The sequence below is a fragment of the Priapulus caudatus genome, unplaced genomic scaffold, assembly GCF_000485595.1.
Source record: "Priapulus caudatus unplaced genomic scaffold, Priapulus_caudatus-5.0.1 Scaffold438, whole genome shotgun sequence".
NCBI classification, from domain to species: domain Eukaryota; kingdom Metazoa; phylum Priapulida; class Priapulimorpha; order Priapulimorphida; family Priapulidae; genus Priapulus; species Priapulus caudatus.
Window position 1 is genome coordinate 147,806 of NW_014577499.1, and position 12,501 is coordinate 160,306.

The following is a 12,501-nucleotide window of genomic DNA, read 5'->3' on the forward strand; positions in this document are numbered from 1 at the left end:
CCGCCGCCGCTCTGACGGATCGTGTCTGCGGCTTTCCCGCCTTGCCGAGTCCGTCAGACGGATTACGTGTGCTTTTAGCATGCAATATTTAGCAACCGGTGCAGCTGCGTTCGTGCGGCTGCTGTGTTAATACGAGCTGGGCTCCGTCGTTGTTGTACGCGTGGCAGCAGAAGCAGGACCACAACCACCGGCAGCAGCAGTAGCAGCAGCAGCAGTAGCAACACCAGCCACAGCAGCAGCAGCAGTAGAAGCAGCAGCAGTAGCAGCAGCAGCAGTAGCAGCATCAGCAGCAGCAGCAACAGAAACAGCAGATGCAGTAGCAGCATCAATAGCAGCATCAGCAGTAGCAGCAGCAAATGAAACATCAACAGCAACATCACCACCAGCAGCCGCATCAGCAGTAACAGCAGCAACAGATACAGCAGCAGCACCACCACCAGCAGCAACAACAACAGCAGCAGCATCACCACCACCGCCGCCGCCGTCACCACCAGCAGCAGCAGCAGCAGCGCGTCACAGTTAGCGACAAGCAGGACGCGAGGTCTCGTTGCGCATTACTCTTTAACTGAATTATCGCCGACTATTGACAATTTCATTTGGAGACCGGCCTCATCTCACCATGTGCGCGAGCGAGCGTGTGTGCACGACGCTACAGGGATATATGTAAGAGCAAGCGCGCGAGTGCGAGCGTGAACGCGTCTGTGCGTGCGTGCGTGCGTGCGTGCGTGCATATACGTGTTACGGCTGCAACAAAACAGTGAGGTGTCGTGTGCTGCTGTACATTCATTAGTGAACCTCCTCTACCGTCAGCAAAACAAGAACGGACTCATCCGTCAGCGTCAGCGACGCAAGAACTGATTCATCCGTCAGCGTCAGCGACGCAAGAACTGATTCATCCGTCAGCGTCAGCGACGCAAGAACTGATTCATCCGTCAGCGTCAGCGACGCAAGAACTGATTCATCCGTCAGCGTCAGCGACGCAAGAACTGATTCATCCGTCAGCGTCAGGGACGCAAGAACTGATTCATCCGTCAGCGTCAGCGACGCAAGAACTGATTCATCCGTCAGCGTCAGCGACGCAAGAACTGATTCATCCGTCAGCGTCAGCGACGCAAGAACTGATTCATCCGTCAGCGTCAGCGACGCAAGAACGGATTCACCCGTCAGCGTCAGCGTCAGAAGCTGATTAAAAGCGACGTGCGGCAGGATTGCGTCAAGGCGGCGTCGTGACGGCCCGTGAACGACAGCACAACGGCTGACGCTGACGTGCAGGAATCGCTGCCTGTAACGAGGCCTTTGTTGACAGAGTAAGTCAGAGCTCGCGAGCGCGCGATACACATGATAGTCGTCGATATTGTTAACGAAGTTGTCCCGAGATTAGGCCAGCAGCAGCGGAATACACGCCGCAATTAACACAAAGGCACTACGGAACTGCCGCCATGTCAGATGGCTGGCACTGTCGACGTTATTCACCGTTATGTTTCACTTACGAATCATATAAATAGGAAGACCTAGTTTTCACAATTGCAAAGCGCGTGCGTTTGATTTCTATAGCGTGATGAGCTTCTGATAATTTACATAATGGTTCTTTCTTTCGCTTGTCGTGGCCGCCGGCGCTGCGTGGCGCTAGCTGATATCGGTTTGTGACCGCGAGCATGCATGCGTATACGTTTCTCTCTCTCTCTATCCTTTTTAGTCCTGTTCTACTTCTCTGTATTCCCACACGTTCTCTATCTCTCCCTACTCTCTCTCTGTCGCTCTCTCTTTCTATATATATATATTATAGTATTATTTATATATATATATATATATATATATATATATATACAGTGCCGGATTAACCATTAAGCAGACTAAGACGTGTTAGGGCACCAGGGCCAAAGGGGGGCACCACAAAGTGGGAAAAAAGGTGAAAATAAAAAAATAAAAAAAATAAGATTTGTACTTCCAGGTGTACACAAGGGCCCCCAACAATACAATACAATTACAAGGGGCCCTAATGCCACCCAACAAGGTGCTAATTCCCAATTATCAGAAAGTGAAAGTACTCAAAGACTTGTCAGACACTTTTGATGCTTATCCAGATGACCATGAACAACACTTTGTCTACAGAGCTTCAGCAGTTCCGTTCACATGTTCTTCATAAGTTTAAAACAACCAAGAAAACATTTTTCACTCCCATGAAACTTTACAACACAATTACAGAAGACAAACTAGAGAGTGCCTTCCAAATATTGAAATTGCCTTAAAGAAATTTTTAACATTAATGGTCACCAACTGACAATTAGTCAGGAGGCTTATGCCACGTAATAGAGCCCAAATCTGCAAATTATGAAAGACATTTTTAAGGGTCAAATCTGGGTTCATATGTTCCTCAACTAAGAAGAATTTTTTTGAGGAGCCCAAAAATTTGACCCCGGAACCCCACCCCCCCTCCCTATGGCCGGTTAAGGGACCCGAAACTGTTATTTGCCATATCTTTGCCCTTCTTTGGTCGATTTGAGCAAAGTTAGAGTCGATTTTGGGGTTTTAAACATCAAGGAATCGATTGGGCGTGGGTTTGGAGACCTAAATTTGTCAAAGGTCACGTGATATCGTTTCTTCGGGTTCACTCGCGGCGCCCGAAAATGGGTTTTCACATATCTCGACTATTTTCTCCAAAAGTTTAAATTTTTTGGTTTTTGAGGTCAAGGAATTTTTTATTAATACACATGATTACTTTCAGACTCCTGGAAATCGGTTTCACCTGGTAGTAGTAACGTAGTCAAAATCTGACAGACTGACAGTTCCGCAATCGTCCTCGGTCACTTGTTACATACACAGCCCACACTGGGACTGCATATCATACCCGTACATGCTTCAATTAGAGATTTGTGCACTTCTTGGTGCAAGTGCAGAAAGAAAGGCACATGACATTGTTCTTAGCTCATTTGCATGACTGGCACTTGAGGGTTCGGCAGCGACAAATGCCAGTCACGATTTCGAGTTGTTTGTCTTGCTGCGTCCTGGGTCCATTGAATGTGGAGTTGGTTCTGATAGAGTTTCCATCCACACATCTCAAGAGGAGGGCTGGGGATCTGAGTGAGGGTGTTGCCCCATAAATGCATAAGGCAATGCATTCTCTAAGATAGCCCTGGACCAAGCACAAGAACCAACAACAAAGAAAATCAAATCAACGGCTGGGTACATTGATCTCGTAAATCGCGAGGACAAAGAATATCTTCGTAAGCTTAAACTCTGCCTGCCAGAAATTCACCAATATTTGTCTGCAATAGAGGGGCTTACATTAGCTCAAGGTCACAAGGAGATCACCCCTTCCTTTATCCGCAAGTTCATATCAGACTGTCGAAAGGTTCACAGTAAAATTCTTATCAATCCATTTACCTCAGAATTGTTTGGAAGACTGAATTCCTCCTATATCTTCCCAGAGGTCATTGTCGATGATGCAGGAAGGGTGTTCACAATTGGAATGCAACAGTATGACGAGTTTCGTCGCACTAGATTCGTCTATAGAAGTGAAGATGTTATCAAATCAAAGGTAACAAGAAACATTGCTGAAGTTCACAAGCCAGTGCCGATGATGTCGGATTTGAGAACCCCTCGCATCAAGGTCACCCAGCAACGTTCAGCAATGGTTCAGAGATGCTTGCAAGAACCGTGAATCGGAGACACAAGAAACTTTTCGAGGGGAGATAACCAGATTACCTGAGTGTTTCATCAAGAAGGATGGACCCTTATCACAGTTCAAAGTCACAGATTTTGGGCTGACATACCGAAAACGCGGTTACACCAAGTCCAGCAAATGTCAAAGGTCTCGTTGTTGACCTTTTTCAGGGATCATCTGAGCGCAGGCTGCAGTCCTTCAAAAGGGGTCAACCTTCAATATATTTGTCTCCAGGGTCCTGCAGAGCATTGAGAACACTGCCACACGCCTGGCGCGTCTCGAATCGATATTGTAGCAGGACCAGTATAACCCGTTAAGGCATCAAGAGCCCCACTTGGCTCGCAAACGGAAGTCAAAGGTTCAGGACAGCAAGTTAACTTTACTGGTGATAGCACTGTCCCGAAGGATATGTCTAAATCCTTTTCTCACAGATGATCAGACAAGACCAGACCTTAATGCACTAATTGCAGAAAGCTGTGGTAACCCATCCTCCTGGTCCTGGAAGAAAGATTTCTGTGTCACTAATGGTCTTGGAAATGTTCTTAACAAATGCTGGCGTTAAAGACTATATACATGCCAAAGATGGAAACCCTATAAGAGGCGGACAACAGGATGGTGTGCCATATAATTGACATGTTGCATGTGGTTTATCCGCGATTGACTGTACGGACAGTTGATTCAGACGTCATTGTCATTCTTCTCGCCTTTATGCCCCAGTTCCTCAGATCGGACCCTGACTTTGAGCTTCATGTTGCATTTAACTCTGGAAAGACAGGAAGAACATTCATGTCAATGTTTGTTTATGAGTACTTAGGGAGGACGTCTGCTTAGCCTTGCCATTTCTTCCATTGCTTCCACTGGCGCCTATTCTAACTGCTCTTTCTACAAGCTGACCAAGAAGATGTGGTTTTCTCAATGGAAATAAGCTGCTCGATGAGGGATGAACTGACAGAGGCAGCTTAAACAACTAGGCTGGTACCCAGCAGAACAAGTGCTCTCAGCACAGAAAAGATACTTGTGGATTTTGTGTGCCTATGTATACTCAAAGAGGGCTGTGTACAAGATCTCAATGAACTGCGGTTCTCAATGTTCCAGGCTCATGTTCTGATGAGTAAGGGACCTCCACCTTTATTGGATTCTTTCAGACGGGCGGTACGTCGCAGCGCCTATTAAGGCAGGATGGGATGTGGGTAAAACCCTCACTCAGATCCCAGCCCTCCTCTTGAGATGTGTGTGGATGGACACTCTATCAGAACCAACTTCACATTCAATGGACCACGGACGCAGCAAGACCAAACCTCGAGATCGTGACTCAAGTGCCAGTCATGCAAATGCGTAAATACAATGTCATGTGCCTTTCTTTCTGCACTTGCACAGGAAGTGCACAAAATCTCTAATTGAAGATCTGTACAGGATGATATGCAGTCAGTGTGGTCTGTGTATGTAACAATGACGGCAGGACGATTGCGGACTGTCAGTCTGTCAGATTTTGACTACGTGTACTACTACCAAGTGTGAAACCGAATTCCAGGAGTCTGAAAGTGTATCATGTGTATCTAATAAATTCTTTGACCTCAAAACCCCAAAATTGACTCTAACTTTTTGAGAAAATAGCCCGAGATATGTGAAAACCCATTTTTCGGCCCGCGAGGGCTGAACCCGACAGGAACGATATCTCGCGACCTATGACGAATTTTGCGTTCCAACTTACTCCAATCGATCCTTGATGTTTAAAAAACCCCTAAATCGACTCTAAACTTTGTTCAAATCGACAAAGAAGGCCAAAGATATGGCAAATAACAGTTTCGGTCCCTTACCGGGCCCATAGGGGGGGGGGGTGTTTCCCCGGGGTTCAAATTTTTGGGCCTCCTCAAAAAAACTCTTAGTTGAGGAACATATGAACCCAGATTTGAATACCCAAAAATGTCTTTCATAATTTGCAGATAAATGTGCATAAGCTCCTGACTAAATAGAGAGGTCTTTCTCACACTGAAACGTTGTAAAAAAACAAATAGATTGACTGGTAGTCAGAATGAAGGTGTACATGCCATGTATGCTCAAAATTGCCTCAAATACCATCTCCTGCGATCTACATTTTAAAAAATTTCTGGGGAGGACCCCTATACCCCCCGCCTGTTTATCACCACCCTCTGAAATCCTACATACATTTTTGTATCGTGGACTGAACTGGAACCTGTATTGTATATCTGGTCAGACAGGTCAACAACTAAAATGGACTGGGTCAGTGTGGAAAGGAGGGGGCACCAAAATTGTCAGTGCTTAGGGCACCAGTGAGCCTTAATCCGCCCCTGTTATATATATATATATATATATATATATATATATATATATATATATACTATATATATATATATATATAATAATCAGGAGTTAATAAAGACAAATTCAAGACAAAATAAAGACAATTTGTCTTTATCAAACGCCTGATATAATATATTTAATATCTTGCTCTCTTTCTTTCTCGTGCACGCGTGCGTTGGGGGCATGTGTCTACATGTGGATATGAGAAAGGTTAGGGGCTATGCTCTAACCTTGTTACTCGACGCATGAACGTGGGCCTTCACGCGAACTCCAGCGACAGTCCAGCAGTTGCACTGATCCATCAGGAGTTAACGGAGTGTGTCTATCGTTACTCTACCACTTACGCGCGGTTCCGGAGAATGCTTTCATCTGACGGCCAACACGCGCATCAGCGTGTGTGAGCTGTTGTTATACTGGCGCGTAATGGCAGTCGTGTTGGGCGCGTTTGCTTTGTGCGCGCAGCCACTGATTTATTAGTGCCTGTCAAAGTCGATACCGCGATGAAAACTGCACATAAACACCAGCAGTCGAGGCGATAGCGATCCCTTGCGGAGACATGTAGAAATTCGCCAGCGTTTGATGTGTGTGTGTGTGTGCGCGTGTGGTGTGCGCTGCGTGTGTGTGTGGGTGTGTGTGTGTGCGTCGTGTGTGTGCGTGCGTGTGTGCGTCGTGTGTTGTGTGTGTGTTGTGTGTGTTTGTTGTGTGTGTGTGTGTGTGTGTGAGAGAGTGTGTGGCGTGTGCACGCGCGTGCAGCGGTATGTGCGTGCGCGTGCTTGTGTGCGCGGCGTGTGTGGGCATGTGTGGGTCCGTGTACATTGTGTGCGTGCGCGGTGTGGTGTGGCGTGTGTGGGTGTGGGTGCCGCGCGTGCCTGCTGTGTTCTGTGAGTTCGCGCGTGCGGTGCAGGTGTGTGTGGTGCGCGCATGTGTATATTTGTGTATGTGTCTGTGCGTGCGTACGTGCTAGTATACGTAACGTGCATGCATGTGTGCGTATGTAAGCGGGCGCGTGTGTGCGTATGTAAGCGTGCGCGTGTGTGCGTGCCTGTGCGCGCGTGTGTGCGTGCCTGTGCGCGCATCTATGAGGCTGCGCGTTCGGCATGGCTGGGCAAAACGTTTTGTTGCAGCGAAAGTCGCCCCCTGCCGACATCGCGTAATTAGCTCTGCCTAGCTTTCCGCCCGCAGCACGAGAATGCCTTCATCGCGCGCTAGCTTTTTAATTCCGTAATCTCGTAAGACATGCGAGCAACGAGCACACACACACACGCGATCGTTGTGTTTTTATCTCCTGCGAAAGTCTCAACGTAAAATGCTCCATTTAGCGGGTGAGCTGCCAACAGAGGCAGTCGCAGGTCAACGGCCCTGTGAGAGTCACACTTACGGAGCGCTCGCTGAAAGACGGGATCAGCGCGGCGGTCACAAGGAGCGTGTTCGTCAGTGAGAGGGTTCTCTCACTGTGAGGGAGGAACCGCGTGTGAAGAGAGAGAGAGAGATCTCTCCGTACACTCATCAACAATCACGTATTTATATACGCGACGTCAACGGCGTTGAGCGATGAAAAAACCCCGCACGATGCATTCTCGCTGTAGCTGCTAGCAGGAGAGAGAGAGAGAGAGAGAGAGAGAGAGAGAGCGAGAGCGGCGGCAGGCCCGGGGGAATAATGTTGCCGTAGTTAAAGAACGATGCCGTGCCGTGCACGGACGCAAACCCCGACGGCCATACAAACGAGCAGAAATTGGCTCAAAAATCGCCATCGAATATTTAGTCTCGAGCCGTCGCAGCGAGGCTCCGGTTAGTGTCTCTCTCCACGCTGTACCGCACGCACGCACGTCTCCCGTTAGCGTCTCTCTCCACGCTGTACCGCACGCACGCACGTCTCCCGTTAGCGTCTCTCTCCACGCTGTACCGCACGCACGCACGTCTCCCGTTAGCGTCTCTCCCTTCTCATCACGCTGTACGCGCCGCACGCACGTCTGTCGCGTTAGTCGTGCTTCTCTCCAGCGGCTGTACCGCCCGCACGCACGTCTCGCCGTTTTAGTGTCTCTCTCCACGCCTGTTAGCCGCACCCACGCAAACGTCTCCGTTAGTCGTCTCTCTGCCAGCGCTGTACCGGCAACGCGAGCGCGACGGCATCTCCGGCGTTAGTGTCTCTCTGCTCCTCGCCTGTACGCAGGCCACGGCACGGTCTGCCCGTGTAGTGTCTCTCGTCCCCTTACGGCAGCCTCGCCGTACTCGCTCTACGGCTCGCACGCACGCGATCTCCCGTTAGTGTGCTCTTCCGCCGCTGTACCGCACGCGACGGCACGTCTGCCCGTTAGCGTGCTCTCTCCCGCTGTACGCACGCCACGGCACGTCGCGCCGTTATGTCTCTCTCGGCACGCTGCTAAAACCCAGGCACGCACGCACGTCTCCGCGTTAGTGTGTCTCTCTCCTACGCTGTACCGCACGCACGCACGTTCGCCGTTAGTGTCTCTCGTGCCACGCTGTACCCCCAGCGCAAGGAAGCACGTCTATCGCCGCTTAAGTGTCTCTCTCCCAACGCTGTACCGGCACGCACGAGAGCAGGTGCTTTTTCCCGCCTAGCGGTCGCATCCGCGGACTATAACTGCTCAGTGCATCTTACGTCGCTCCAGCGTCCTCTATGCCGTGCCCGTGTGTGGTGTGTGTGTGTGTGTGTGTGTGTGTGTGTGTGTGTGTGTGTGTGTGTGTGTGTGTATGTGTGTGTGTGGTGTGTGTGCGTGCGTGCGCTGCTGTGTGTGTGTGCTGTGTGTGTGTGTGTGTGTGGTGGTGTGTGTAGCGTGCGTGCTGTGTGTGTGTGTGTGTGTGTTGTGTGGTGTGTGTGTGTGTGTGTTGGTGTGTGTGTGTGTGTGTGTGGTGTGTAGGCCAGCTCACTCACTAAATCGCTGCTGCCGACCCTGCGTTCGATTCGCTGGCACCGGCTGAATTTTATATTTATTGGCGAATATTTGCGACGCGCCGATGTGACAATTGCTGCTCAATGAGGCGTCCATCTTCATTGGACAGAGGCGTGCGCAGGCGTCCTGGCGGAAATCCCGAGGCGGACATACTTGTGTCTACATATACGCAGGCTTCATCACCCTTGTGTTTTTGCTCGTATATATTGTAATTATATATATAATATATCTATATATATATGATATAAAAAACTAAAGTCCAATAGTAAATAGAATAGAGGGTGTTTTAAAGTTAATTGACCGAGATTTTCGAGATTAACATCATCTTCATCAGGTCAGCAGACCATTGAATAGAATCAAATAATCAAAAACAAATACAATGCGTTATTAGATAATCAAGAAAGTAATGATATCACGACAACTTCGCGGCGTTGCCATGAATACGGACGACAAATCGTGTGACTTTACTTGCTTTATTAGGTCATATATATATATATATATATATATATATATATTGCGCGTGTGTGCCGGGTGCGCTGAGATGTGATGTAGGGTTGTGTGCGCAGGCGGTGTGTGCTGCGTTCTTACTACATGATGTTTGGAAGCATTAGCTATAGCTTTGCTAACGTTGATGAATTTAAATCTCGATGTAGAAATGATGATAGTAAGATCCAAATTTGTGTATTAAATTGAAATAAACTTTAAATATGTTGGCACAACAGTGTAGTCAGTCATCTTGCAGAGAGAGACAAAGAAACGGCGCACACGTGCTGGTGCGCCTAAAGCGCCGGCTGTGGCTTTCCTCCCCGTGACACAAGCGCAGCACTCCCGCTGGCCTACAGCTCTGTTCTATATATTACCCCGCCCAAAACCCTACATCCTGAAGCGCGCACATGTCACGCCGTTTCTCCAGAACGCGCGTCTCCCACCTCGCATTTCACCAATGACGCGCTAGAAACGCCGCGACCCTAAACACGTGTTAGCCACAATTCCTGCCCTATAACAATCAATACTAGCCGCACAAGATGCGCGACGCTCTGTCTACTAGACTACCGCCAAACACCTGAGTCTGTTAGCCGCACTCCGCGTCTCTGAACCTAATTTATGTAACATACTGTAATCATATGTTACAGCTTAAACTTTCTCCCGCCTCATGGCCCCTGACAATTTGGATCTTCAGAGCTGGCGAAATTTAAGCGATTTATTTCAGAATGAAAATTGCTTTAATACGATCATGTTTGATCATAATTTGTCATTTTATTGTCTAGCCCTAGTTTTTGGAGTTACAGACAGAGTGGGCGACGTTGTTGCGCGTTTTGACTAAAGATATACTTGAGCAAGGCGCAACCAGAAATATCATACCTATGTAAAAACGTCCAGATCTTCGCGTTTGATCTCCAATAGCATGTATATCTATACTTCACGATGTGGTCGAATTCGCGTCGTAGCTGACTGCCAAGATGGTCGGAAAGCCTGCCACGTTATGAATCTTACGTGACCATACAGGCGAAGTGACGTAGTTTATGCATCACAGAGACTGAGTGAATCATAGTCGCTACATATTATTATTATCGTTTGCCTATACCTGTTAGTTTATGCATTGTTGGATACTCTTCTATATATGTGTGATAAATCAGCTGATAGTATGTGTGTGTTCACTTTTGAACTACAGACCCTCCTTTTATATGAAGCATTAGTCGCTCATTGGACGACTGACCTCTGACTTCTGTATCGACTGTTTCAAAGCAAGCAGAGCATAAATAACACAGATGACAGTACTAAATGTGATCATATTATTCTTGGCAGACTAATTCAAGCATACGTACATCTGATCATGATCGTAAAGACAATCACGTGAGTAAATAGAGCGATGTGATATCTTCAATAACAAACTTAACACATATATCTATAATACGTAAGTGTACCAGCTGTGCATCGATTAAGAAGAATACAAGCAGGTCCGATTTAATAAATACGTTGCATGAGCGAAGTGAGCGCCTCTGTACTACCCATGCGACTGAGTTGAGGGCGAGAGTTGAGGCATAAATTAAGTAGGTATGGCAAGATTCGACATCAGAGGTTACGCGGCGCAGATTGGTAGTATACTGGGAGTCGTGATGGTAGGGCATAGCGTATACAAAGTTAGTACGTAGCATTAGGCGTAGGTATGTGCAGGAGCAGGGAGAGGTCGATTCATAGCTCGTTAGTCTGTCATCTAAGTAGGCAAGGCTAGTATCAGCGAATTACGTTTTAGCAACTATGCGAATAACGCAAGCGCAGGTGTTTAGTAAATGTGAATATGTGAGCACGATATAATCGATTGTTAGATTGTAATGTAATTAGATGTCGTAAGAGGCGATTCTCTAGACGAGTAGAGAATGTAGTGGAGTATTTGGAGTTGTAGGCTGCCGAATGAGAAGGAAGTGACAGCGATACTATTGTGAGAAAGTGCGGTGTTATGAAAATAACGTAAGGTATTGCGAGTCGTTATGCAATCGCCGCGACAATTGACGAGACTCTGTATGAGAGTGCTAAGGGACGGGGCACCGGAGGGCAGGGGGAGTGGGGGATACGGAAAGGTGAATGGAGTGCTTTACGACGGGAGGGAGTGCTGTAAGGGAGGGTGCGGAGGGTGAGGTGCGTGAGGGTGGTGTGGCCGTAACTTTGTCCAATGTTCCCCGATGCCACAGCAATTTTACTTTCTGATACACACGCGCTTGCCTCTATGTGGTCCGCGGCTCGATGGCGCACTCGACCTCGCTGTGTGGTAGTGTCACATACATGATCCTAGTGCTGCGCTCATCGTAATCTTAGATACAATGTGAACACACCCCTAGACGACGAATCTATGTGTCAGAAAGGACAGATTAATATGGGTCACTTGCCTATAGGCGTGTTTCGTGTAGTGCTAAATAGCTCACTATCGTAATTTATATCACATCATCATTTCTACATCAGGATCTGATAGTAGTAAGTGGATGGAGTAGATGGGATGGACAAATGTTGCAGTAGATTCTAAGGCTGGCATGAGTCATATATTAGGGGCCGATTGATTGCTCCAGAGTATGTGTACATGCATGAGTATCTTTTGATGTGTAATCGGAACAGAGACTATAAGTCCGAGGTCTGGAGAGGTGCGAAGTCTAGGTTAGTAAATAACGATCTGCAGGAGCGGTTGGAACTTGCGTAAGCAGATGACTTCGAAGGGGCACTAACTCCATGTGCAGGGTACATTAGAGACTCGTCAATGCCCATGTTACACGCGAAAACGGTATATAGTGAGGCTGAATAAGTACGTGAAGAGCTCCACACAAATAGTGCTCCACTGCTATATAATTTGAAAGTTTCATATCCAAAGTGACATGAGCGACCATACCATATAAGATGAATAGAATGTAGGCTGCTCTGTACGTAATGAAAAGCGACATCAAACAATCGAACATCCTCTGGTTTAGGGCGAGAACCTGCATTCTTGAGCTGCGTCACACTGATTTGACATGGTGTGCCAGGAAGTAATCAAACAACCAGTCGCTGCGGGAGTCTGCGAGTACAGCGAAACAAGCATAGCTAGCAAGGGCAGCAGTGAGTGGGAGTAAGGCAAGA

At 47.7% G+C, this 12,501-nt stretch overlaps 2 protein-coding genes across 2 annotated transcripts in view; one reads left to right on the plus strand and one right to left on the minus strand.

The window, feature by feature from the left end:
- Positions 1 to 770: 770 nt before the first annotated feature.
- The window catches only part of LOC106810398, an 18,705-nt gene continuing 6,974 nt past the window's right edge, over positions 771 to 12,501 (minus strand). Inside the window, exon 3 of the mRNA XM_014813744.1 lies at positions 771 to 1,203. Coding sequence (XP_014669230.1) covers positions 787 to 1,203 — 417 coding nt within the window. The 3' untranslated portion in view covers positions 771 to 786. The remainder of the gene's footprint in view (positions 1,204 to 12,501) is intronic.
- The window catches only part of LOC106810399 (kazrin-like), a gene marked incomplete in the record, with an annotated part of 57,966 nt that continues 46,665 nt past the window's right edge, over positions 1,201 to 12,501 (plus strand). The window contains 1 exon segment of the mRNA XM_014813745.1: positions 1,201 to 1,307.